The 27,105-nt window shown below is 41.4% G+C and overlaps 1 protein-coding gene and 1 long non-coding RNA gene across 3 annotated transcripts; one reads left to right on the forward strand and one right to left on the reverse strand.

Annotated features, from left to right (window-relative positions):
• The first annotated feature begins 959 nt into the window (after window positions 1-959).
• Window positions 960-26,970, forward strand: ca10b (carbonic anhydrase 10 (inactive)b). The gene is made up of 9 exons (XM_027028126.3): window positions 960-1,341; window positions 3,004-3,078; window positions 20,339-20,481; window positions 23,488-23,673; window positions 24,998-25,093; window positions 25,279-25,351; window positions 25,589-25,743; window positions 25,876-26,050; window positions 26,281-26,970. Exons 1-9 carry the CDS (start codon window positions 1,284-1,286, stop codon window positions 26,301-26,303), a joined length of 984 nt encoding a protein of 327 aa, XP_026883927.2. The 5' UTR covers window positions 960-1,283; the 3' UTR covers window positions 26,304-26,970.
• LOC113588780 (uncharacterized) lies at window positions 2,355-8,255 on the reverse strand. 2 transcript variants are annotated; one of them, XR_003411880.3, is made up of 4 exons: window positions 5,968-8,255; window positions 5,325-5,443; window positions 2,977-3,084; window positions 2,355-2,827 (listed from the first exon to the last, which is right to left on the reverse strand). It is a non-coding gene; the product is annotated as an uncharacterized LOC113588780 (long non-coding RNA). The 2 variants fall into 2 exon arrangements; XR_014122930.1 differs by having other exon boundaries at window positions 5,325-8,254.
• Window positions 26,971-27,105: the final 135 nt, after the last annotated feature.

Below are 27,105 nucleotides of genomic sequence, written 5' to 3' on the forward strand. Positions count from 1 at the left end.
AACATAATAGGACTTAGTAAAGAATATCCACTGGTATTTGGATTGGTTGAAAGGTAAATAGGATTTATGTATCACTGTGTTATTAATTGCACTCCCCACTAAGACTCTATTAGAGACCAGAACATCACTGAATGACACTGTCCCCTCCATGTCCACATTCCTTATTTAAGGAATACTCTGAATAGCGTAGTTTGAATTGCTTAGCTTAGTTAAAGGTTTATTTAACTAAAATATTTTTAAAGCAGGAGTTTTAATGAAACAAAGCAACTGTGATGTGTACTCCAACTATTGTACTCTCATCAGTTGCAGAATGCTGCTACTGTTTTCTGATGTATTAGAGTGGCAGGTTTACAACTGATTTTAAATCGCATATTAAACTGCCTGAAACAGTGTATTGACCAAATTTATAATGCTGAAAAATCAAATGTTTGCAGAGAGGATTCATTATTCATTTTGCAGTCCGGATGAAATTACTGATATTTCCCAAATAATCTTATCTTTTACGCGAATAAATCGGGCAGTGTTTATAGTGATTTATTTTTGTATTTTAAATGTTTTGTAAATGACACTTCTAAAGTTTACATATATAACGTTTTACCTGTTGGTACGTCTTAAATGTGTCTTTCATCTCCTGTGATTAAAATAATGAATAGCCTATAATGGTAGTCTATATGAATGTTTAATAATACAATCACTAGCTGGTATTTGTCAAATTGTAGCTATTTCTTCATGAAACAAATAACGTAAAATATTAGCGACAACATTTGATATGCATCCTAACCGAATTAGTCCATTGCCATCCTGTGCTTTTTTGCATGTTATTTCCTTGCTAACTCTGAAACTATGCCGATTTTGAGGCATACATCAGCCTTCCAACGTCCGCCGGGCAGTGTGGGGCTGGTTTCGAGCCGCAAATGAGACAGGGAAAGTAAGGCAGTGTACCTAAAGCCTCCCACCCCGACGACACAGGTAGCGCAGTGTGCCGCGGCTCCCAGCGTCGTGTCTGTTACCAGCGGGCAGATCGCTAACTGCCGTGTTATATTCCACATATATGCGCGACAGAGGCTACGTTTTTGCAAGTTCGTGCCTGTGCACTGCCAGGCGGTGTTAGATTTCAGTTTGCATACTAAATCCCCGCTCTGGTTACGTGTTTGGACTCTGTGCTTGGAGCTCAGCCGCCGTGCCCTCCCTCGGCAGTATGCCCGCTGACCTGCCTACTTTAACCAAGTCTTTTCAGATTGTTGATTTATCCTGCAACGTTATGGGGATGGACTAAATGAAGAATGCATCACGTTTGGGAAATAAGCATTATTTTACACATTAATACCATCATTTCGGAAGGTAGGCTATGCTTGATAACGTCCGGATATTAATGAGTTTCTCTTTTTCTTTCCACGCTGTTGCCTTATGCATTCATGTCGACTGTGATGAGCGAGTGGATAGTTATTCGTAATTTGTTTCCTAAACCTAATGGAATATCATTTTTGCTTGTTTCGGTTCTAGTAACAAGTAACCTTTAGTATGACTTGTCCAGACTCACAGAATTGTAGACAGATGGCAAAGTGGCCTGGGTTTTTTGGGGCTTTTTTTTTCATGCAGATTTTCAATTATAAATTCGGCTAGTCCAATAAAACGAGTCGTTATCCGCGCGCTCCAACCATTGCGCTCGTGAACATTTTGGGGTACACTTCTCACAGTCTCGGTGTCACTGGGCTGTCTCAGCGGACTCCTCTGCACCGAGGCCATTAAAGAGTGTACACTCGCGTGTTTGGGTGAAATTCGTGATTCCCCTGTCTTCAGTAAGGCTCTGACTTATGCCAGAAAGGCATTACCATGCAAACAGACGAGTCGGGAAGGACCAGCATAAGTGAACGCGTGTGCTGAACAGATGGTGTGCTGTGAGGGTCTGAGTTAAGTGCCGAAAGGTGTCTGGTTCAGCTCAGTACGTAGATCTGCTCAGGAGATTCAGTTCCGACTGTAGCCAGAGCCATAATGACTCACGCAAGTCAAGCACATCTGCAGCACTGACATGTCTGTAGGAGTGTGAGTGCAGAGGTTATACCCAGAAAGCTCTCACTGAGAAGATGGGTTGTTATGTGAAAGCCTTGTCGCGTGTAGTCTGTCCTCCAACACACAGTGAGCGTCAGGGGGATAGCACAGTTGCAGAGTGGATAGCCAAACAGCATCTGTGCTATAAAGCCCTTAAATTCCACATGATAAACCACACACTGTTTCCGCTTGTTTCTCCGGATAATGTGTCTGTTCATGTGTACAAATATAACAAATGCCTTTGTTGTTCCAAAGGGCATTCAAAAGAGCATGGAATAACTATGCAGTCACAATAGTAATGCAGTATAGTTAAATGCCGATATGTATAGTGAATGAATAGGCTAAGGTATTAATCACAACTTGGAATTAGTCAGCAAACAGAATTTTAATAGAACACTGGAGATTTCTGTGAGAGAAGCTCACTAGAGAGCAGCTTGGCCCACTGAAAATGCAGTTTAAGCCGTGCACCACTCCGTCTGGTGTGGGCAGTGGGGCGGGCGTCTCTGTGTAGACTGGGTGGGGTATGGGACTGTTGGCTGAAGTGCTCCAGAGGAACCCTGGGTATGGTGCACACAGCTGCCTGAGGGAGCAGCAGGAGCCGTGATGTGAGATAACTGTGAGATCTCAGAGCCGGAGTCGGCTGCCTCGGTGACCTACTTTTCCTGCTTAGCGGCCCGAAGCAGAAGATCCATAATGCATCTGGCATCAGAGCATCCAGCCAGTCAAGATGCACAAGCTGTGTGGGTTTTCATTCAAGCAGCAGTACAGTTGTGCACCACTATATGTATTATATGGAAGTAAATAGATAAATCCAATTAAAAACCATTTATATTTACAAAGGATGCATCGTGTTGTACTGGTCCGCTAATATGAAGGCCTGTGTAGGCCAGTTTTGACTTTCTGTCCCAGGAACAGCTGCAAAAGTACCTGATGACTTTGGTTTGTTTCTTACAGCACAGCCTGTGTCCTCAAAACTTCACGATGGCTGGTGGGCATACAAAGATGTTGTCCAAGGAAGCTTTATTCCAGGTAAGACTATTTGAAAATGGAAAAGAAAAAAATACATATATAGAGAGAAACAGAAAGAGAGCCCTGTTTGTAGAGAGATATTTGTTTAGGGATATATCCTTGTTTGGGTGCATTTCAGAGCTGTGTAAATCAATATATGTGGATAGAGAGGGATATTGCTTATTAGCCACACAACCAAGTCCAGTGAGACTTGATTTTGGTACAAGATCTTAAACTCTGCATCACAATACATACATAGACGTCATCACACTCGCCACATATTGTCAACAACACACAATACAATTATAGTAATGGTGTAAAAACAAATATATATTACACAGCCAAATACATTAGATGACTGTATATTTATAATGTTTATAGTTCAAAGTCCTGATATGCTGAGGTTATGCTGGTTATAAGTTATATATACAGCTTTATGTGCACTTACCCCTATGTACACACATCTTTATGTGCACTAAACCCTATGTACACTCAGCCCTATATACATTCACTTTTTTATGCAATAACCGCTATATACACTTGAGCTTTGTATGTACGAACTCCTATATAAACTCTGTTTACTCTCAGTCCTAATCTTTTTATCCATGCCAAGTCTGGTGCCATATGTAACATAATAGCCATTTTCTCATCGCATGTAAAGCAGTAGTTTGACAATTGAGGTTTTTTTTGGGGGGGGCTCATATCTATTTAAACAGCACATGGAACAAAAATTGCAGCATGCTGAGAGAGCATGTCAGAAGGTCCATAAATAACTACAAGCAGATACCCACCCATTTACTTAGTCACAGTTATGACTGAGTACAATCCAAACAATGGAGGGTTAAGCTTCTTTCTCAGGGGTGCAGCAGTGGTAACTCAGCAGGGGTTAGGCTAGAACTGACAATCCCCTGATTATTAGTCAAGTACCTTAACCACTGAGCTACCACTGCCCACATATATGTACTAATCCCTCTATACACTCACATTTGTATGTACTAACCCCTATATACACTCACATATATATACACTCACACGCACACACACACACACACACACACACACACACACACACACATACATACACACACACACACACACACACACACACACACACACACACACATATATATATATATATATATATATATATATATATACACACAAATTCTTATGTATACTCAGCCCTATATAGACTCACCCTACATACACCATTATATACATAACACGCGCTCAGTCATACACATACTACTTTATCAGGAACTCCTATCTTGCATCTACAGTAGAGAATTGTATCGTTTACCTGTGTACTTTAACAGACTATGATTGTGAATGCGTTCATGCACAGTTTATCAGCCACCCGCCAATCTCCTGGACCAGTGATCACTCTCTGACCACACAACACCATTACGGACTGGAAACCACGTAGACGGTGGGCCGCCTTTGACACATAAGTGAGTTTGATAGCAGCAGAGCAGTGGGTGTCGTGCTGGTATTAGTTTGTTAAGAACAGCGTTTTTTTCTGAAGTTTTTATATGGGCTCGTGTCACTGTTAAAATGTAAGTTGTTTGTCCAGAAGTGTCCTTCCAACAGTACAGTTCAGAACTGTGCCCAGGTTTTCTTCACCGTCCTGCGGCTCATCATCGCTTGGATTCTGACCACACGAGCACATATATGTGGGCTGGGTATTTTTGGAAGGCAAATCATTTTCAGCTCAACAGTGACACAACCGCGTGTAAGAACTCCAGCACCACTGCTGTGCCTGACACACTCATACCAGCACACCACCCACTACCAAACCACTCACTGCTGTGCAGAGAGAGGTCTCTACCCAGATGGATCCCAGTACGCCATGGAGCTGTGGTCAGAGTCTGTCCAGTAGTGAACAGTGTGTATATATGTTACATGTTCTGCAAGTGCTATTTGTATGTTCTGTGTATGTTCTGTTTTGTATGTCTATCAATGTTTTCTCTTATGTACTGACTCTATAAATATAATGTATTGTTATTATATAGGGCTGAATGCAAATTTTCCAGGGCAACCCATCAACTGCAAACTGCAACTGTACAAGGGTACAAAATGTACCAAAATTTACCAAAATGTAAGATAATGTGTGCCTATTAAATCAAACACTGACTAGGTGCAAGGTAGGTAACTAAATGGCCAGTGTGCACAAAATAACCTTTAAATAAATATAAACTCACTATCCACTTTAAAGCCACTGTATCAGGAACACCTTCACACACCAGTAATGTTATAGAAATACCAACCTTGTACCAAATCGTTGGCCATTTTGTTAGGCACATTTGTAACGATTCCTGTGTTGTTACAGCTCTGTTGCCCCTCTGTTTGGTGACCATACCATTGTAAGCGCAGCATTAACACTGACCTGGTGGTGACATGAAGGATGGAGGTGGGTGGTCAGACTCTGTGGTCCTGTGGTCAGGACCTACCGATGGCTTACAGAACATGTACTCGACAGCAGGTGGACTGTATGTTTATAGAGCTACTGTTAAGTATATGGCTGCTTAGTATAAGAGAAAAGCACTTATTACGAATAAAAGAGTGTGTGAACTGGGTCCACATTTATAATGATCAGATTTAGACACAGCAAATCCCAAGAAGTAGAGCTGTAATATTTCAGAGCCAGACACTAGAGAACTAAGACAGGGACACAGTGTGTGGCATTAAGACACTAGAGAACTAAGACAGGGACACAGTGTGTGGCATTAAGACACTAGAGAACTAAGACAGGGACACAGTGTGTGGTACAGCTCACAGTGCTACTGGGACAAAGGTCACCACACTGCAGCTCACCATACTACTGGGACATAGGTCACCATACTACTCACTATAATACAAAAATCACTCGTAGGTATATTCTTGTATGGCAGATATTACCTTTAAACTTACTAAATTTGGAATGAAGGGATCAAAAATGATGCTTTTATACTGCTGTGAGGGTGATCAGATGGTAGCTGTAAGACACTGGGGATATCTGGGTTTAGTCATATTACCATTTTGCATATAGAACTTTTCACTTCAACCATACCATGAGACAAAGATGTGAAAGATTGATTTATTTTGAGTGACTGGTTATCAGCACCTGTTATGGTACATTTATAATCTGGGGTTGGAGTAACTGTTAGAAACTGGGTTTCTAATTTTATTTTGGGGTTAGGATTACTGTAATTGTTTGAGACTGCAGTATCTAGGGTTATGGTATGCATAAAACATCTTAAAAGCTCACTGCACTCAGACATGACATAAAACATCTTTAAAGCTCACTCCACTCAGACATGCCATAAAACATCTTAAAAGCACACTGCACTCAGACATGACATAAAACATCTTAAAAGCTCACTGGACTCAGACATGACATAAAACATCTTAAAAGCTCACTGCACTCAGACATGACATAAAACATCTTAAAATCTCACTGCACTCAGACATGACATAAAACATCTTAAAAGCTCACTGCACTCACACATGACATAAAACATCTTAAAAGCTCACTGCACTCAGACATGACATAAAACATCTTAAAAGCTCATTGCACTCAGACATGACATAAAACATCTTAAAAGCTCACTACACTCACACATGACATAAAACATCTTTAAAGCTCACTGCACTCAGACATGACATAAAACATCTTTAAAGCTCACTGCACTCAGACATGACATAAAACATCTTAAAAGCTCACTGCACTCAGACATGACATAAAACATCTTAAAATCTCACTGCACTCACACATGACATAAAACATCTTAAAAGCACACTGCACTCAGACATGACATAAAACATCTTAAAAGCTCATTGCACTCAGACATGACATAAAACATCTTAAAAGCTCAGGTACTCACAAAGCCCAGAGAGAAAAAGAATGTTTAACCAGGATTTAAAAATATCAACAGTGGGTGAGAAATGATTATAAGAAGGCAGACTGTTTCAGCGTCTGGTGGCAAACAACAAAACAGCATGGTTGCCCTTTGTCTTGAAGTGCCTGTGTCGACATGCAAAGTCTTTCGCCAATCAGACTGAATTCATTCTGATACTAGATTGAGACTTAGCTGCTTATATAAACACTTTATTCAGCAATGCCATGAAAATGCATCTGTTTACATGCACACGACAACTAATCATAGCCAAAATGATTTTTATTTCTTTTCTCACTCACACTAGATCATGGAATCACATAACCCCACCAAGTTACAAAGCCTACAGTGGCTCCTGCTCCATTATCACATTCAGTCTAAAATCTTGCTCCTGGTTTTTAAATCTTTACACGGTCTGGCTCCTGATTAGCTCACCGCTCTGTTGACTTGACACAGTCACTCATGTGCACGTCGGTTTGCCGATGCTCATTTGCTCTGTGTTCCTCCTGCCAAATTATGCACGTGTGGTGATGGAGCGTTTAGCGTCACAGGCCCAGAGCTATAGAACTCCAACCCCTTGCACCTCCGTCTCTGTAAATCACTGTCCACCTTCAAAAAGCATTTAAAAATGTTTCTCTTTCAGACTGCTTCTCCAAATCTGTAAATCTTATTTTCTTCTTATTGCCTCACTGCTTTATTTGATCATAGTTGCGTTTTGTCCTAAAACTCATCATGTTTTAATCTGTAATTTAACTTTCTTCTTTATGTCCTCACTGCTTTGTTTTTTCCATTATCCTTGTGTTTTGCCCTCTGCTGTTTTCTTCCTGTGCTGGTCACGGTACGGTCCCCTTGCCACTGGTTACGTGGTACGTCCTGCCGCGTGCAGGCGGGAGTTCAGGTTGGCTCGTTTGGAGCCGCACCCCTGTCATTTAGCACACACCTGCACCTGGTTTAGTCTCGTTATGTCTTTAGTATTTAAACCCCTGTTGGTGTGTGCATCATTGTCGGTCGTTGTTCATGTTCTTGTTCACATTGTTCATGGTAGCCATATCTGTATTCGTGTCCACTGTTTATTTTATGTGCGTGCTGTTGTCTGTTTCGTGTGTTAATAAAAGTCTGTCTCCGTCGAGGGAGTCTGTATGTCCTGCTTCTTACCCTGCAGCACTCGGGCCATTACGGTGCTCTCCTGATGTTTTTATGTGTTCTTGTATGTGAAGTCCACGAGTGTCCCGAAAGGCACTTATAAATAAAATGTATTTCTATTATTATTATTATTATTATTATTATTATTATTATTTAATTTGCTCTATACATTGTGTAAACCCACTGTCGTTTTTTTTTTATTCATATACTTGTCCGAACAACTCGTTATTATGAGTGTGTTGAACATTATAAACTTCCGTTATGTCCCAAATGCCCATGTGCAGAACGTACTCAGTTTCCGATCGGTAATGTAATCTGATACAAGCCTTTATATTCCTATAATACTTCTATTTAATGGATTATGTATAGGTTTACCAACCTTGCTCAATGAGATATATGTTGCATTCAGAAAGGTCTCAGTCAGAAGAGTTTATACTGATTGGCATATACACAGGCATGTTCTAATCCAGTACCTGACTGTTGTGTTGTGAATGAGAAAGTCACTAATGTGTTGTGGTGCTTTTTGTTGTAGTGCTTTAAAAACAAAGGAGAGGGCCTTAAAATTCGTTCTGAACTTCAGTTGTAGCCAGTGAAGTGAGTGGAGTATGGGGGTATGAGTGGAGTCCCTCTTTGTAGACACTGACTGAGACACAGGAATCTGGCTGTCGCATTTTGCATAAGCTACTGACAATATAAATTTGCCTATGCGATATGAAGAGAGTTACAATAGTCAAAGAGGGAAGAAATAAATGCATGAACAATGGTCTCTAAGTCTTTGGGAAAAAAAATTATTTTAGTTTTATTGTGGTCTGTAGATGGAAGAAACTTGATTTTACATCTGTAGTGATTTGTTTGTCAAATTTTAGGGAGCTATCAAAGAGAATCTCAAGGCTTATCAGACTTATCAGTGCAAAGGGTGGCAAACAGATCACCTAGCTGTCTGCTGTCTTTTTGATAGAATGAGGAGTGCTGAACATAACATAACTGTCACGAACACCAGGACACAGGGACGTGGATACAAATGCGAGACAGTTTATTAGAGTAAACAAACAGGTAGGGGTTGTGTTGGGGGTTGGTAGGATAGGTGTCAGTAGCTGGGAGATCACGATGTGGAGAGTTGTCAGTCCAATCCAAGGTCTGAACCGGTAGGCAGAGTCCAGAGTGAGCCGAATGGCTAGGTGGGAGGCGTAGTCTAGGATGGAAACAGAGGTCGGTAGCCAGGAATCACAACTGGGGAACAGAATGCTCGGCATGCATCTGAGGAGAGCAATACTTCGCAAGGTGGACTGGGAAAACGAGAGGCTATAAAGTAAACAGATGAGAGCAACAGGTGTAGCCCAGCAGTTCTCAGGAGAGGATTATCTGTGGTAAGACTATTGGGCTGATTATTATACAATAGTATACCATAATAAAATCAGGAGTGCTGAACATAATAGCTTCATTTAATTATTTGACATCCACTTTGGTATGTCACTAAGTCAGGTAAGACCTAAGACGGTAAGATGGTAAAATAATACAATAAAACAAACTTAAAGATCTGGGTCCATCATCTTTTGCATATACCATCATCATAATAATTGATGTGTTACATTCATAAAATACAAAGTCCAACTAAAGCATGTATGAAAACACAAAGGCCAGGGAAAGCATGTATGAAAACAAAACAGGGTCCACAATTGAGCCTTGGGGTCCTCCACAGGTGATGGATGTTGACAAAGAACAAAAACTAGTACTGACAGAAATAATTCTGTCAGAGAATACAGTGCCCAGTATCCCTACTCTGTGTTCAAAGTGATCTAAAAGAATGCTGTGGCATCAAAAGCTGCACTCAGTTGCGCTTCGGGTAGATGCTAAATCCATTTTGTTACCTTGTATTGAGCAATGACAGATATGAAGCAATATGTCTGTGTCTGTCTGTCTGACTGTCTCGAAGAATTTAAATCGTAGAGTTCCCAGAGTAAACAGCCAAAAGTAATTGAAAGTGTAAGCAGTGCTAACACTGTACTATGATTTGTCTTAAAACCAGACTGAGGATGAAAAACCCACCATGCATACATTATTGTATTAACATAAAGTGCTAAATAGTGCTGTGGCTGCACTGTTGCATGTTTAATGCAAGTTGGAATGGGACAATTAATCAGGCTCCTGTTTGCAGTACCCAGAATGCTATGCCCTAAAGAGAGCAGTATGACTTTTAGCACTTGAGATAATACAGTATCCATGAGGCAGATATTGTGCTTTATATGTGATACTGTATCCACCAAAACAAGCAGACAACCAGGGTCAAACAGATTCAAAGAAGCAGATGACAGTGTTAATGAAGAGACATGATCGTCAGCCTTAGTTTTTCTCAGTTTAAAAATGCTGCTGTGTTCAAAACAAACAAACTAGCTCAACTGCCAGGCTTTTTCTTTTCCCACAATTTCACTGCAGACTTACACTGTTAAAGCCAGTCAGCCATCATGGCCACTGGACCTGGGTGGGCTAAAAAAAAAAAGCTATAGTCTTAATAATAATAATAATAACATAAAAGTGCATATAAACTCCTAATATAACTTTATTAGTCTTAAAGAAAGAGCCCTTTTAATCATCTTCAGCTTCTGGCCTCTGCTTCTGCCCTGAAAGTTTATAGCACTGCTGCTAACACCAGCTGGTGGTAGAATGCTCAACCTCCGAAATGCGCATACATCTTCATGTCATCTTTGTTTACAAAATTCGGAAAGGTTCTCTTGTCTTAATCCTGTCATGGAGCAGAGGTTATTCTTCCGGACATTACACAGCCTTAGAATAAATTCTAAAAAAAGTTAGGTCAAGTTGGGCATAAACATACGAGAAGTATCCTGAAATCTCCAACAGTACATGGATTACACACCGTCAGGAATAAACAGGAAAACAGGAATAAACTAAAATAAGAATATTAACAACAAAACCAGTGTGAATATATAGATATTTAAGTGTAGGTTTAGGTGTGTATTTTCTAATGAAAATATTTTGGTAAATACATTAATAACTAAAGTTAAATAACTAAATAAATTAAGTAAAGTGAAATGATTACCTAAATAAATTCAAGCATTCTAACTTGAGCCAAGTTTTGTTAAAACCTTTAAAAGTTACAGGTAAATAAGGTGATGTGTGACATGACTAGAAATAAGCAGGTTAGGGAGCAAGCAACACATTTTATCAATCAGCTTCTACAAAAGTAAAGGGCAAACAGTGAAAGTACCAAAACAACTCTGCTTTTGCAGAGTTCACTTCAGAAGCCACAGGTCAACCTTAGTCCAGCTGACCTGCGTCGAACATCTGGAATGGGGATGAGTGAACTTAAACAGGGACAGGGGAAGATTATAACACCAACAGTTGAGCAATTAAAACCTAATAAGTGATCTGTGTTGTGATTGGTGGACCACTCTGATCTGATCTGGGGTGTAACAGTTGGGAAATGAAAAAGTGTGAACAAAAATTAGTCCTGCAACACTTCCTACATGATACATGTTCCATGTTGAACAGGGATGGGAAAGTCCTGAGGAATTAAGAGTACATTATATTGAAAGGCAAAAGGAAAGTGATTGGAACGTGCAGTCCCGAGACATATACGGCGATGTAGTTTATTCATTTATGTGAAGTAATTCACATTTCTGCATGTGGAACCTTTACTGATGAGAAGCTGACTAGCGCAGAATGGAGCAGGACATGAGAGCTTGGGCTGGTATGCTGACACGAATCTAGGACAGCTAAGAGACGGTCCAGGGAGTGGGAATACAGATTTTAACATTTTTTAGTTTTGCACGCTTAAATGAGACGTCTGGGTCAGTGAATTCCATTCTAAGAATGCAGTCAGGCAGAAGGCACATGACGGAGCAGCAGATGCGACACAGACAAACAGAATGGTAACAATACAACCCGAGAGCGGCACCCAGGTGTTCACTCGTACACTGGAATTAAATTTGAGTTTTAGATATTAAAAGTAATTGGTAATGTAGACTAAGATGACTCTGTATAAAGTAAAGGGAACTCCTTATGCATGGTTTTTACTGGTAATCAGTGGGAAATGCAATCACAAAAAGAGAAACTTTGATTTTTGATGAGCAAAATAATTGTATAACAGTAATATGTATTCAAATAACTATTTTTATTATCCCTGCTCATGTCAGTGCCCTAATAGGATTTCAGCAGGTTTTAGGGGGCACGGCATGGGCATCCAGCTCTGGTGTTTGTTTCATAAGCGTTCTGCTAAAGTGTCACACCTCGCCATTGTTGTTCCATCTAAAGAACATTTTGAACTCTCATTATTGTATCTAAGACCAAATCAGTCTCGTGTCCCTGAGCACTCGTTTGCCATCTGTTCCCAGCCTGTTGATAAGATTACACACACACACATGCGCACGCACGCACACACACACACATACACACGGACGCACATATAAACAAACAAACACACACAAATAAAAGTCCCCAAAGCCCCGCATTACATTAGGCATGATAATCAGACCCAAAAATGTTTTGACATTAATTCTGGCCTGTAAAATCCAGACATATTTTAAAAAAATGTCTAATGTGTCTAATGCGTGCTGTGTGGTTCACCCCAGTTTTTGGTGCGATGCCTTGGCGGTCAATATTTTCTGTCATTTGATTGTTTTTTCCTTTTGCCACGTTATTCACACTTCTGTTCTAGTTGTGCCATTCCAGCAAACCCTGCTCCTCTCACTGAATTACTCACGGACTACGGTATGCTTCTCAGCAGCTGCAGGCTTTGAGTTGTTAAGCACACACTGATCTCACATCTCACATCTCACAATGGCAGGCTTTCTGAACACACATACATCTCTCCTATTCAATATTTCTGTACATTAGAGAAAGTCAGTGTTATTACATTTGTAAATGTTTGCTGCTAAAATGACTTGACAGAGAACAGTTGGCAGAAGTATGTTGGTTTTTTAAGTAGTCTGATGATATGAATTTCAGGGACACAGCAAGAATACCCAATGCCCTGTACCCCCCATCTAGCCATAAACAATTTTGAATACAATTGTAATTTTACATGTTGAGCTCTGCCTTTAATAGGGTGAAAGCAAGCAGTGTTACCATAGGAATAGTGTAAACATAAGCAGTGTTACTCTGGGATTCGGTTACTGGGTTGGGAAATTCAGCCTGTTTCACACATCCAGCAAAAAAGCAACATAAATGTTCTATCTAATTATTAGATTGGACTAGATTAGTATTTAGTAACATATGTTTGATACAAATCAGTTCTGAACATTTGAAAGAGCATTTTCATTTTACAGCATTTGGTACACATCTCCATTTTTTGAGTACACATCTCCATTTTTCATTTTTTGGTCCATCGATCCATATTAGTTTAGATCCATATTAGTTTAGATCAGATGGGCTTTCTGGATTGCTCCTTTTGTGACAGCAAGTTCACACACACACACACACACACACACACACACACACACACACACACACACACACACACACACACACCCACCTACCTCTCACTCGCAAGGCTAAGAGCATACTTACTCTAAGACAAATGTCTGAGAATGTGTTTGGTTTTGCTCACCAGTTCCATATGAAGTGAATAACTACATAATGAATTGGAATTCATGCACTGGATGATCCCAGATACAGTGAATCTTGGGACATGGGTCAATACTATTTTACATTATAAAATGATGTTGATTATTTCCCAGCACACTCACCAGCATTAGCTGGTCAATTGACATGAAATATGACTAGAATTAGGGTTGTGGTTAAACATACTTTTAAAAAATTATTAAAATCCCTTTAAACACAGAGTTGCTCATCCGTCTGCCATTAAAACGTTCAGAAAATACGCCAGAGAAGTGGTGCTGTTTTTGGTCAGGAAGCATGTTGAGCAACAAGGCTCAAAGCGACAGTTTCAGGGCACTGTAACAATCTGGACTATCACACAGCCTTCAAAATGGCTGACTCCCTGAGCAGTTCACTACAGACTAGGGATCTATTTAAGGCTAGTAGTCCAGACACCTGGATCACCTCATTTCCATAAACAATTGTGACCACGTCTCCTCACGCCGCCGTCTACCACAAGAGAGCAAAACCTCTCATACGCCGTTACGTAAGATTAAAGTGTGAGCAGCTCTTTACTGTTAGCGGTAACCTCGGCATTGTTATGACATGAGGACGTGTCACAGACTGTCTGCCTACATCACTGTGAAATTATCAAGTCACGTCTATCTTGTACCCCATACAGATCGAGTTGATGTAGCTGTCAAATTCCTGATGACCTGTGCAGTAATGCCATGCTTGGCGAATGCTGCTTTGAGTTGGTGTGTATTTTCTCACCTTTGAAGGTGATGCCTTTGATTCGAGATGCATCCCTGTAGTTCTTCAGCTTGACGTGCTTTGTAGGTGTCTTCCTGTATCATCAGGCCAACCATCATATATGACCTTTGACAGCTGTGTAAACTAACTGTCTATTGTCATTTCAGTCTAGGTCTATTTAAGCCATGCATCATTCAGTGGTAAGTCAATGTATGCTGTGTGCACCTGTATGTTCATATCTTTGCTAAGGATGTCATCATTTTTTGGAAAACATTTTTCTAGAGAAAGTGTCAAGTTGTAACCTGAACTCTTTTTCCAGATCAGTGTGAAGGCACAGGTTCAGGTTCTCTGATGATCAGATACTTTATTTGCTGTTTCATGCTTTGTATCTCAGATTAATGCGCTGAATCACTGAAGTAAGTGGTTTAAAGCTGCAGTAAGTGGTTTAAAGCTGGAGTAAGTGGTTTACAGTTGCACTGACATTACACCCAGCACTGTGATCGGCTTGACCTTGTTTGGGGGTCATGTTAATATTGTTGATATTTGAGCTTTAATGTTTATTTTCTAAAACAGCCTGAGAGTAGAGCAGAACGTTAGTTGGAAATTACATTTGTATTGGCAGTAATGAAACAACACTAATTTTAAAAAAGAGCAGAGGTCAGAAGGCTGTCCCAAAATGGATGTCTTAACAAGATAATATGGTTATTCTGGTTAATCTCATACAGAAGATATGAAGAGGTAACTAATTTAACCATTTTCTGAAATTATATCTAAAACACTGTTATTCAGAGAGAACTTGTTTTTCTTTTCACCACAGATACATTTTCCACAACTAGTTAGCTAAGTTACTAAAATGTTGCTTGTATTATTCATTTGCTTTTTGTTTAGGACAGGTTGTTAATTTGACTGGAAATGAAAATGATTTTGAACCAAGATGAAAACATTACTGTGATATAATATCCACACTGATACATTGTCCATGTTAGTACATCTCATTCTTTTGGAAACCTTTACAGGCTGTGCTTTTCTGTGATGACAATAAATTATAAATGTAGAAAAAATAAGATCAAATCTCAGCCATGGTTCAATGATTCTGTTTGGGCTGTCAGGGTAGAATATAGAGTATCCGAACAAAAATAGAGAAAGACAACTTGCAAGTTTACTAGGAGATTCTAAAAGACCATCTGAACACTTTCCAGAAAGGGAGCATTATTCCTCTGATAATATTTCAAGAAATGGTCAAAGACCTAAAATGATATTTAATACAGCTAATTGTGTTCTTCATCTTTGAACTGGTCTCTCTTTCCTTTTAAAATGAGATTATATTCCACTACCCCTTCTTATGATGACGTCCTTTCTTGTCTGCTAAAAGAGACCTTTTATATAATTGGTCCAAGTGTTTTGTCCATTATAAGCACATGTTATTTACAGTTTGTGTCCCAGATTTGTTTAATCATGCAGTTAAACAGCCTCTGCTTTAAAAAAGATTGTCTTGTTCCTACTATATTGTTATATTATTGTTATATTATCCCTACATTACTAGGCTGGTTCATATTCTAACTTCTTCACAGGACCTTTTCCATTTTACCTCACTACCATGGGGTTCCTCAAGTATCCATATTGGACCAGTTCTCTTCTCATTATGCTCCCTCTAGGTAATATTTTAGAAACATAATATGTCATTTCAGTGTTACTCAGGTGAAACTCAGTATGTTCTGCTAAAGTCAAATAATTTGTATCCATTAAGGTGTCTGACCAAATGCCTTGAGAATATCAGGTGTGTTAGTATTATATGTGCATCAACAAGGCAAATTCCTCATATGTAACATATCTGACAGATTTCAGGTATGATTAACTTCAAGTTCAAGTTTGGTTTATTTGTCACATACATAGTCATACACTTAAGTACACAAAATGGTGTAAAACACAGGAGATAAACTGCAGTAATATTCCAGTCTGGCCTAGTTGTGTAAACTACACAACTAGGCCAATCTAATTTTACCAGAACACCATTTACTACACAGCATCTTTCACACAAGCGGCAACACTATGACATCTGAAATTGCACAGTGGTCCACTGAAAAACTCTTCATCATCCATTGAAATAACGTGTTATGTCTTTTTGTGGGCTCCGTACACCTCTGTGTCCTACTCCTGAGAGAAATGCCTGGGTTCCTAGAGCCCTGCTACCTTGCTAGCTAATCTTCAGCATAATGTGCTAAAAAAAAAAACTAGTCTGCTTTGTACTTTGCCAATTTTATAGCCACAGCTAACAATAAATGCTAAACATTAAATCCCTTGGATCTCTTGTTTTGCTTCCTATCTGATTGATTTAGCTTAATTTTACCCTTGAGAAAATATAGCTAGCTAGCCTGTACCATAATTGGTAGAACCGCCTTTTGCTGCAGTAAAAGTTTTAAATCCCCTGCGGTAAGTTTCAGGTTTGAACTCTCTTTTAGGTGTGACTTCTGCTCATCCTGGCTCGTTTTCTCACGCTGTTCAGGTTTCTTGAATGACGGTTGTGGAGCACAATTTTTGTGATTTTTTAAATAAGATTGAGATCTGGACTTTGACTTGGCCATTGAAAAAAAATTCACTTAGGGGTTTGTGCTTGGGATCATTGTTCTCTTATAATGTCAAATATGTTCCAATCTTTAGATTTTAGCAGATACAACAGATAATTTTGTAGTATATCAATTTAATTTGCACCATCTATCACTAATTCAGCTTTAAAAAGATGCCCATCCTCCACTGAGGACAGGCATCCCACGACATGCTGCTGCCTCGCCCATGCTTCACTGTTGGGTTGCTGTTTGTGGAGGAGTGGGCAGGGATAGGTTTGTGCCACACATAGCATTTTGAATTTCAGCCAGAAACCTTCATTTCCGTCCCATCTGACCCCTTATTGTACATTTTAGCTGGGTGACTCTGCTGTTTTTGGGCGTAAGACGTCATCAGATGTGCTCTGCTGTGTTTCTTTCTGGCATAGTGGCATTCTTCCTAGCCGCTCTCCTGTGCAGGCTGCTTGTGTGTAGAGCTGTTGATATCAACTCCTGGCGCACCTTCGTTCTCAGCTGCTGAACTCTGGCGCTTCTTCAGAGTGATTGGACTTCCTACGGCTTCCTTCAACAGTCCCTTCCTGCTCTGATGCGGAGTGGTGAAGGGAAGCCTTGTCTCCTTTAGATTCAGTCTAACCAATGGTGCTTGAATGAAGGGTGTCTTTTATTCAGAAAAGGTTCGATCTGTAGTGATTCACAGGTAGAGGCCGCCTATAAGCCAATGTGGTCCTTGTTGGAGCAGTACAAGCTGAAGCTTCCACGGCACAGGGCTGTGGCCTGCGGAGTCACATCGCGTTAGCAATTACAAAGCAAAGCAGAGTCTAGAACACAAATACGTTATGGCAAATCACAAATACATTAAGTGAAAATGCAGTCATGGAACCAATCAAAAGCTCACAGCAATAAACCATTTAGTGACTTCACATTAGCATTAAGCCATAATACAATACAATTAACCAAAAACGCTGCATTTGAGACCGCTCACAGTGGAAGAAGCCCTTTCACTTCTTCTCTCATACTACTGCCACACAAACATATCACATTTACTAAATATAAAATATTTATAAAGACATAAATATTAAATATACATACTTTTTAAAGTGGTGTAACAAAGCTGGAAATTTCAGTATCATGAAAGCATTTAATCAGCAGTGTATTTTCCTAAGATGGTGTTCAGTGTATGTTGCATAAAGCATTGATGACATACTTGCTTAGGTGCTCTTTGCACAGTGATCTCTCATGAAAAACATATCTTTTGATTCATTAGTCTGCTATATGAGTCAGATGTTGACTGCTGACTGTTCTTAGTGTGCTTATAATTCCATCAAACTTCATTCCTTGTCTCTCAACTGACTAGAGGAGCTGGTCTGCACTGGTGCAGGTCTGATATCAGTAGGTTAGGATTAGAGGTGCGGGCCTGATATCAGTAGGTTAGGATTAGAGGTGCAGGTCTGATATCAGTGGTTTAGGATTAGAGGTGCAGGTCTGATATCAGTGGGTTAGGGATAAGGGTGCAGGTCTGATATCAGTAGGTTAGGATTAGAGGTGCAGGTCTGATATCAGTGGGTTAGGGTTAGAGGTGCAGGTCTAATATCAGTGGGTTAGGGTTAGAGGTGCAGGTCTGATATCAGTGGTTTAGGATTAGAGATGTGGGTCTGATATCAGTAGGTTAGGATTAGAGGTGCAGGTCTGATATCAGTGGTTTAGGATTAGAGGTGCAGGTCTGATATCAGTGGTTTAGGATTAGAGGTGCAGGTCTGATATCAGTGGTTTAGGATTAGAGGTGCAGGTCTGATATCAGTAGGTTAGGATTAGAGGTGCAGGTCTGATATCAGTGGGTTAGGATTAGAGGTGCAGGTCTGATATCAGTGGGTTAGGGTTAGAGGTGCAGGTCTGATATCAGTGGGTTAGGGATAAGGGTGCAGGTCTGATATCAGTAGGTTAGGATTAGAGGTGCAGGTCTGATATCAGTGGTTTAGGATTAGAGGTGCAGGTCTGATATCAGTGGTTTAGGATTAGAGGTGCAGGTCTGATATCAGTGGTTTAGGATTAGAGGTGCAGGTCTGATATCAGTAGGTTAGGATTAGAGGTGCAGGTCTGATATCAGTGGTTTAGGGTTAGAGGTGCAGGTCTAATATCAGTGGGTTAGGATTAGAGGTGCAGGTCTGATATCAGTGGGTTAGGGTTAGAGGTGCAGGTCTGATATCAGTGGGTTAGGGTTAGAGGTGCAGGTCTGATATCAGTGGGTTAGGGATAAGGGTGCAGGTCTGATATCAGTGGGTTAGGGTTAGAGGTGCAGGTCTGATATCAGTGGGTTAGCTGAGCTGTAACAGACACCTGCTGGCACCTCTGTCTCCCAGTTCCCTCTAAGTGATGGGGTGGCGATCCATGAAGAACCATGAAGAACAGTTTCATTGACTTGCTGGGGGAACTCGTCCTGCCCAGCTTCTGACCACCCGCCTATGTACTGATCTCCGAGAGTCCCTCTATCCTCTCTGCTGATCCTGGAGTGTCTCCATCCTCTCTGCCCATGTTCAAAACCTTCTCTCCTGTCTGCTGAGCTCAGAGGGGCTTCTCTCCCCTGCGGTCTCCATGATGACAGGGATCCTATGCTCTTCTCACTGAATCAGCCCTGCTCTGGGCAGAGGTGCAACCTGTCATGAGTCTCCATCCAGTAATAATGGCTTTCTTGCCAGACTTATAACCACAAAGCAGGTACCAAACCTGATGCACCGATATCCGTTATGGAGCTGTTAAGATGTTTTGTTTTCCTGCACCTGAATAGCATCATTCTCTGTACACCCCCATTTAGGATACAGACGGCGCTTTTCAAACAGGCCTCTTCCGTTTCAATAAAGCTGCATGAAAACTGCTTATTTTGACATACAGACCACTATTATTTCCAAGAGTTCTGTCATAATTATTAGCCATGGCTGTGGTCAAACAAAATAACATAACGTTCTATTGTATTAACTAATAAAACTAATAGAATTCTAGAAAAATTACAGGCTTTATTATAAATGGTAACTGGCTATGAACATGTATTTCTTGCCACTCAAATTGTTGAATAAAACCCAGTATCCTACACTGAACCAGAATTCCTTGCATATCTGTTCTAAAGTCTGATACCAAGTGGTGATCAAAAATCAAATAAAAGTCACCTCCCAAATGCAGCTCACAGTGGAAGTTTGTGAACAGAAGCATACAGACACCTCAACAAAGTCTACAAGAACTTAATCTGTAGAGCATGTCTTACTTAATGAAAGTTCTTCCTTTCTGTCAATCAAAATTGTCCTTAACCAATTCTCACTCTCATGTAAGAGTTTCTTTCTTTCTCTCTCTCGCTCTTTCTCTCTCTCTCTCTCTCTCTCTCTCTCTCTCTCTGTATGTGTTTCTCAGTGCCGTCTTTCTGGGGACTGGTGAACACTGCATGGAACCTGTGTGCTATTGGAAAAAGACAGTCACCTGTAAATATTGAAACCAGGCGTCTTATCTTTGACCCTTTCCTCAGCCCTCTACGTGTGAACACAGGAGGAGAAAAGGTACTACGTGAGCAGAAAGCATTGCCTTCTGGTCCGAGATCACGGCAGTACCGCAGCTCCCAATTCAGTTCAATTCGATTCAGTTTTATTTAATGACATGTGTAAATGAAAAGAAGACAGATGCACACAAAGGCTCCTCGCAGCACTAGGTAGATATGCCAAAAAAACCCAAAAAACCCCAAAGAAAACAGTACGTAAAGCAATGAAAAATTAAAAGTTTATCCCCCCTACACAAAATGCCAGTATGATTCTGTTGGCTAGTTACCGTAGATTCTGTGTTTCCAGATGGCCCAAGTTCATCACATCATACGAGTCCCCCACAGTCTTCTACTACACCATCCAGCACTACATTGAGCTTTCAGTCAATAGGCAAACCCAAATCCCCTTGATCCAAACTACCACAAAGGCTGCAAGTGTGGAGAAGATTAGCATATGGAAAAACATCCCGTAAGCATGTCTACCTGAGCTTCTTTTTTTGGATGCTAATTTTTCACCCGTGACTCAAATATTTTAAGAAAAAGGAATCATAAAGCTGTGCATAAAGGTGAATATCATAGTTGACAGCATTTTTACAAACCTTTTGCCTATGAATGAAGCAAAAGATCACGGAATCGTTTTGATTTTCTTTAGAACTGCAGCGCTCAGATATGACTGGACAGTGAAAACCTATTACTGCACTGACAATGAGTGGTCTGATCCTTACAAAGCTAAGTGAGATTCAACAACAACAACAACAACAACAAATGCTTCTGAGAGAAGCACATGCATCAGGAGTTAAGGGGTTAACTCCTGGGTTAAATCCCTGTTGTATGACTAATGCTGCTGTGCATCTGCTGGGGGAGATTGACAGCTCCACCATCTGTACGGATGGCCTGGTATGCACACACATCCCCAAGCAAAGCCCACAGACACACAGCTCTCTAGCAAAGCCCCGAGAGAGACACACAACTCTCTAGCAAAGCACTGAGAGACACACAGCTCTCTAGCAAAGCCCCGAGAGAGACACAGCTCTCTAGCAAAGCACTGAGAGACACACAGCTCTCTAGCAAAGCCCCGAGAGAAACACAGCTCTCTAGCAAAGCACTGAGAGACACACAGGTCTCTAGCAAAGCCCCGAGAGAAACACAGCTCTCTAGCAAAGCACTGAGAGAGACACAGCTCTCTAGCAAAGCCCCTAGAGAGACACAGCTCTCTAGCAAAGCACTGAGAGACACACAGCTCTCTAGCAAAGCCCTGAGAGACACACAGCTCTCTAGCAAAGCACTGAGAGAGACACAGCTCGCTAGCAAAGCACTGAGAGAGACACAGCTCTCTAGCAAAGCACAGAGAGACACAGCTCAAAGCCCCTAGAGAGACTCAGCTCTCTAGCAAAGCACTGAGAGACACACAGCTCTCTAGAAAAGCCCCTAGAGAGACACAGCTCTCTAGCAAAGCACTGAGAGAGACACAGCTCGCTAGCAAAGCACTGAGAGAGACACAGCTCGCTAGCAAAGCACTGAGAGAGACACAGCTCTCTAGCAAAGCCCCGAGAGAGACACAGCTCTCTAGCAAAGCACTGAGAGAGACACAGCTCTCTAGCAAAGCCCCGAGAGACACAGCTCTCTAGTAAAGCCCCGAGAGACACAGCTCTCTAGCAAAGCACAGAGAGAGACACAGCTCTCTAACAAAGCCCCGAGAGAGACACAGCTCTCTAGCAAAGCCCCTAAGGGACACAGCTCTCTAGCAAAGCACTGAGAGACACACAGCTCTCTAGCAAAGCCCTGAGAGACACACAGCTCTCTAGCAAAACCCTGAGAGAGACACAGCTGTAGATAAAACTTAGAAAGAGATCATATTCTTCACCAATAAAGGCTGTGCTTAAAGCACAATACTCTTGAGTTATGTATAAGTTCATACATTAATATTGATTATTATTGTTACTGCTGTTGTTGTTGTTGTTGTTGTTGTGTCTTCCTAGGTCATCACAATGTTCCCAGAGAGATTCTAATTAGGCACTGGTGTGTTTGCACTAGGTTGAGACAGTTTGAGGAGATAATAGTATTAGCCACGAGGGTAACATAGCAACTGTTACTGAAATCTCTGTGGAGTCTTCTGTTCAAGGCATTTCATTAATGCCAGCTAATGTAGTTTATCCCTTGGAAGCAAATGCCAAGGATTCAGTGTACTGAAACTTTTACTGTGACAAAAAGCTGCGTATGCTTGCACGGCGGCCTCTGTTTGTGTTGTCTGCCCCCTGGTGGTCATCACAGTCATTGTAGGTTGCAATTTCAGTTTTGATGTTTGTTCATAACATTGAATTTTAATTTTTTTATGGTCCAAAGTAAAACTCATTGCATCTTATAACTGGCAGCAAATTAAAATAAAGTGTTTAACTACATGTATTGCTTTCTCTCCCATTCTTGAAGAATTAGCAGTATTCAAGTCAACCTAAGTTGATCCCACATGAAAAAACTAGACTGGCTTCAAATGACCCCGCTGACATCTGAGCACATGGCACGTCTGTCATGACAACTGTAGAAAAACAGCTTCATTGTTCTTGATGAACTACTGTAACTAGCAAATTTGTCTGAACGCCACCAAACAACCAGAAGACAGACCAGGTGTTCTGCTCTTTTCTCTTTAAATACACGAGAGTAGTTGGAACAAAAATGTCTGTTTCAGCCTCGCGTATTATCTCCAGGCTGAGCAGACGCACCTGCCGCCTTCCCTGTGATCCAGTGTTTACACTCTGATCTCCGACCTGTCAGTAGAGAGGCTCTCATCCATCTGCTCGCCGGTTTAGCGCTTGCTGCTATTTCCAGAAATTCCCATCGCTGGAGCTTTTAGGAGCTTTTTCAGTGCAGACAAAACCGCTGGCTGTGGGCAGCCGAGCGAGAACACGCCCGCTGCTGGCTTGCCGAGCATTATTTAAAAGTTGGGTTTAGTGTCCTTAAGACGTTACAGGGAGGTCCAGGGCGGAGGGAGAGCCGCGGGGAAGAGGGACGATAATGGCGCATGTGTTTTCAGATTACCGGGACCATGTACAACACGGGCCGGCATGTCTCCCTGTGGCCGGACAAGTCCCACGCCGTCAACGTGTCCGGCGGGCCGCTGAGCTACAGCTACAAGCTGGAGGAGATCAGGTTGCACTTCGGCGCTGAGGACAGCCAGGGTTCCGAGCACCTTCTGAACGGACAAGCCTTTCCTGGAGAGGTGAGCGGGAAGCAGTCAAACACTACGCTGATACTTGAGCCTGCTTTTCCCTCCCGCTGGCACCTGAATCAAGCTCAGAACAGTTCCCGAGCTGGAAAAGCGCTTAAACTATTTCATTGTTTTTGTTGTCGTTTATTTGTTGTTTTTTGAGTGAAAAACTGGAAAAGATTCAAAGCTTCTGTCAAATCACCCTGTATGTATGTAGGGGTTGTTGCTGGAGTTTTCCTTTCTCTCAACTGGCATTACTGAACACTGCAGTATCAGAGAGCACTTTCACTTTCAGGAATAAGTGCCGGGACTGGGATTACAGTATATTCCGATTTTAAGAGGGGATTACAAGGCATTAACGCAGCATACAAACCCAGCATAACCGTACACAGTGTAAGGTGCTCCTATACTGAGAGCTTGTATGTCATTTTCACACATGCAGACAGAATAGTGGGGTGTGTAATAGGACCCAGAAACCCACCATCTCACACACTCCCTTACACACAACCTTCCACTCTTCCACCACCCAACATCCACCCAGCACCAGCTCCCCACCCACTCAGACGTGGACCATCAAGGTCCTGGCAGTGGGAGGAGCCTCAGGCGTCAGCTAGCACACAGTGGGAGGAGCAGGTTGCCACCTGGAACCTTCCACCTTGCTTGTCCCTCTGCTGCACTTTTAATAGAACAGAAGATGACGGAAGCAAAACTTCAAATGGACATAATCTTTTATCTGCTGAAACCTGGTAAACGATTCTGATGCCCTGCACTTTAAGTTAAACGGGACTTAATTGTGGAGGATGGCGGGCGGTGCATGGGGTTGGTTCTTCTCCAAACAGTCCACTTCCATCGGCTTCGCTGCAGTGTGACACAGTCAGCAAAATCTTCTAAACTCTTCTCCTTCCAATTGAGGTTATTTGGGCAGCAGCTTCCAAACAACTCAATTTTGAAGCTGACAGCCAAACTCATTATAACTGATGACTCAAGTGATATTATGTTATGAAAGCAATTTTGAGCTAGTGAAAATCACTCCAACCGTCTGTCCCGTCCCTTCCAATGCTCTGACTCGGCCATGCTGCGTGTGAGAGAGAAGTTGATGGGAGAGGTGGAGAGCATAGTGGATAAATTGATAGAAGAGGCAAAAGACGCAAAGTGGACCTGGACTTTTAATGTCCTTGTGCTTTAATATTCTTACTAGCAGTTGATAGCTACTTGACAGGTCGATTCCTTAATTACTGTGCAAACTAAGGAAATGCGACTTGTTGCTGGTATAAAGCCTCGTGCGCTTCAGATGTTCTTGTCTTTTCAGACGTTGTTGTTTTTTTTCCTTTATCAGGTGCAGCTCATCCACTACAACCAAGACCTGTACTTCAACTATAGTGACGCAGCCAGAAGGCCGAATGGAATCGCAGTCATCTCCATATTCCTGAAGGTTCTGCCAGGACTGAACAGTACCTGCACATTTTTAGTCACGACAGAATCATACTGTGATTGTGCAAGCTACAGATATGACACACTGAACAGATATGACCAGTAACTGTGCACATGACTTCTGTCCAGAGCTGATGGGCTGCTTTACAGAGATGACCCGATGCATTAAAATGTTTTCATTTCCAGATATCAGAGCCTACAAATTTGTTTCTGATCCGAATGCTGAGCAGAGAAACCATCACCAGAATAACATACAAACGTAAGCCTGACATTGGTCTACAGCTATTGGTCTGACAGGTATTCACTGATTAGATTGTACCTTGGAAATGTGACAATCTAGACACACAATACACAAAACAATCAGAGGCATTTTTTAAAAATTGTTTCTGTTGCCACTGTATTAGTAATAAAAAAAGACTGAAGGCTGCAAGCTTTTATCATTACTGCATGCGGCATTTCTTATTTCCCATATCTGGCTGTAAAACTCTTCCACTAGATGATGCATATTTACTCACGGGCTTGAACTTAGAAGAGCTGTATCCAGAGACCTCGGGCTTCATCACATATGAAGGTTCCATGACTGTCCCACCATGCCTTGAAACTGCCACCTGGATCCTGATGAACAAACCAATTTACATCTCACAGATGGAGGTGACCTAGGAGGCCAGAGCTTAACAAAGAAACGTGCTAACTTTATGTGCTTGTGCTATGTTTTAGAGTAACGTTGCATCTCCTGGTGAGCATTTACGAGTCCTTTAAGGTGTCTCTGAATCTCTCGTTCAGATGCAGTCCCTGCGTCTTCTCAGTCAGAACCAGCCATCTCAGATCTTCCTCAGTATGAGTGACAACATGCGGCCTCCACAGCCGCTTCATCAGCGCTGCATCCGCACCAACATCAACTTCCACCAACCTGTGCGAAACTGCCCCAACAACCGTGTGCTGAGGCTGCAGTACAGGGGTCAGTGTTCTGCTCGCTCCTGTCACAAACACAGCTTTCTCTGAAACTCCATGCACAGTGTCTGCTTGGCGTGGCTACAGAAGACAGCATGGCTAGAGCTCTTTTAGAATACATTAACAAGAATTTCACTGGAAGAAAAGGCTAGTGGAATTGAGTGTGTAATAGATTTTAGATGGCAAAAATCAGACTTCTCAAACTCTACAAATTCTGTTTTTTCTTCCCCTCTCCAGTAAACGAATGGCTTCTGAAGTAGTGCTTTTAATGATGACTCTATGGTTGAGCGCTGACAAATAAAAACACCAGTGAGACAGAAGGCAAGAGAACAGAAGATGGGAAACTACTTTTATACTGGTTTACATGTTTATAATAGACTTCAAGGTCAAGTAAACCGATGGTTTGTATTTCCTGTTGTCTGACAGACAGCTGGACCTGCTGAACTAGGCTTTGTTCCAGAAGATCAATACTGTGTACATTTTATGTATACACTTGAAATAAACTCAACTTTGATAGCAGGGCCAGTGCATTTTTCCAGCCTTTGTATTGGAATATATTGGGCATGTTGCGTTTTTATCTCTAAATGAGTTAGATCACATGTGTCCAATAGACGCCAGCTGGTCATTGAATAAGCTTCCATATTGCGTGGCCCGGTGATGATGGTGAAAATTAGTTTTCTTGTTTTATTAATTGTTAATTATCCTGTAGTAGTAAGCCACAGCAACAGTTAAACAGGACAATTAAACATTTCGATCGAGACTTGAAATATGTCCCATAGCAACAGAAGGAGCACGTTCCCCTTAAAACCACCGTTAGCAGGGCACAGCAAATTCAAACCTGAATTATCTCATGCGTCAAAGCATCCAATTTTAAGACATGATGTGTTACTGACAGATTTATTTTGTTTATTATTTCGGCTGGTTGGTTTTTAAATAGCTAGCTAGCCAATTAGGCCATAAAAGCGTAATAGTGAAATTATTTTTCATGCTCTAAATGATGCTGCTAGTTTACACGTTAGCACTACGCTATTATCTAATCGTTCGTTCGAGGGGTACGTTTAA

The sequence above is a fragment of the Electrophorus electricus genome, chromosome 3 (genome assembly GCF_041902795.1).
Source record: "Electrophorus electricus isolate QZ-2024a chromosome 3, ASM4190279v1, whole genome shotgun sequence".
Classification (NCBI taxonomy): domain Eukaryota; kingdom Metazoa; phylum Chordata; class Actinopteri; order Gymnotiformes; family Gymnotidae; genus Electrophorus; species Electrophorus electricus.

Bases quoted from the DNA above. Each gene is read 5' to 3' on its own strand.
- ca10b (XM_027028126.3), top strand. From the start codon at position 1,284: ATGCATCACGTTTGGGAAATAAGCATTATTTTACACATTAATACCATC. The intron at 25,744-25,875 runs GTGACCTAGGAG...TCTCTCGTTCAG, and splicing joins TTTACATCTCACAGATGGAG to ATGCAGTCCCTGCGTCTTCT. The intron at 26,051-26,280 runs GTCAGTGTTCTG...TCCCCTCTCCAG, and splicing joins GCTGAGGCTGCAGTACAGGG to TAAACGAATGGCTTCTGAAG.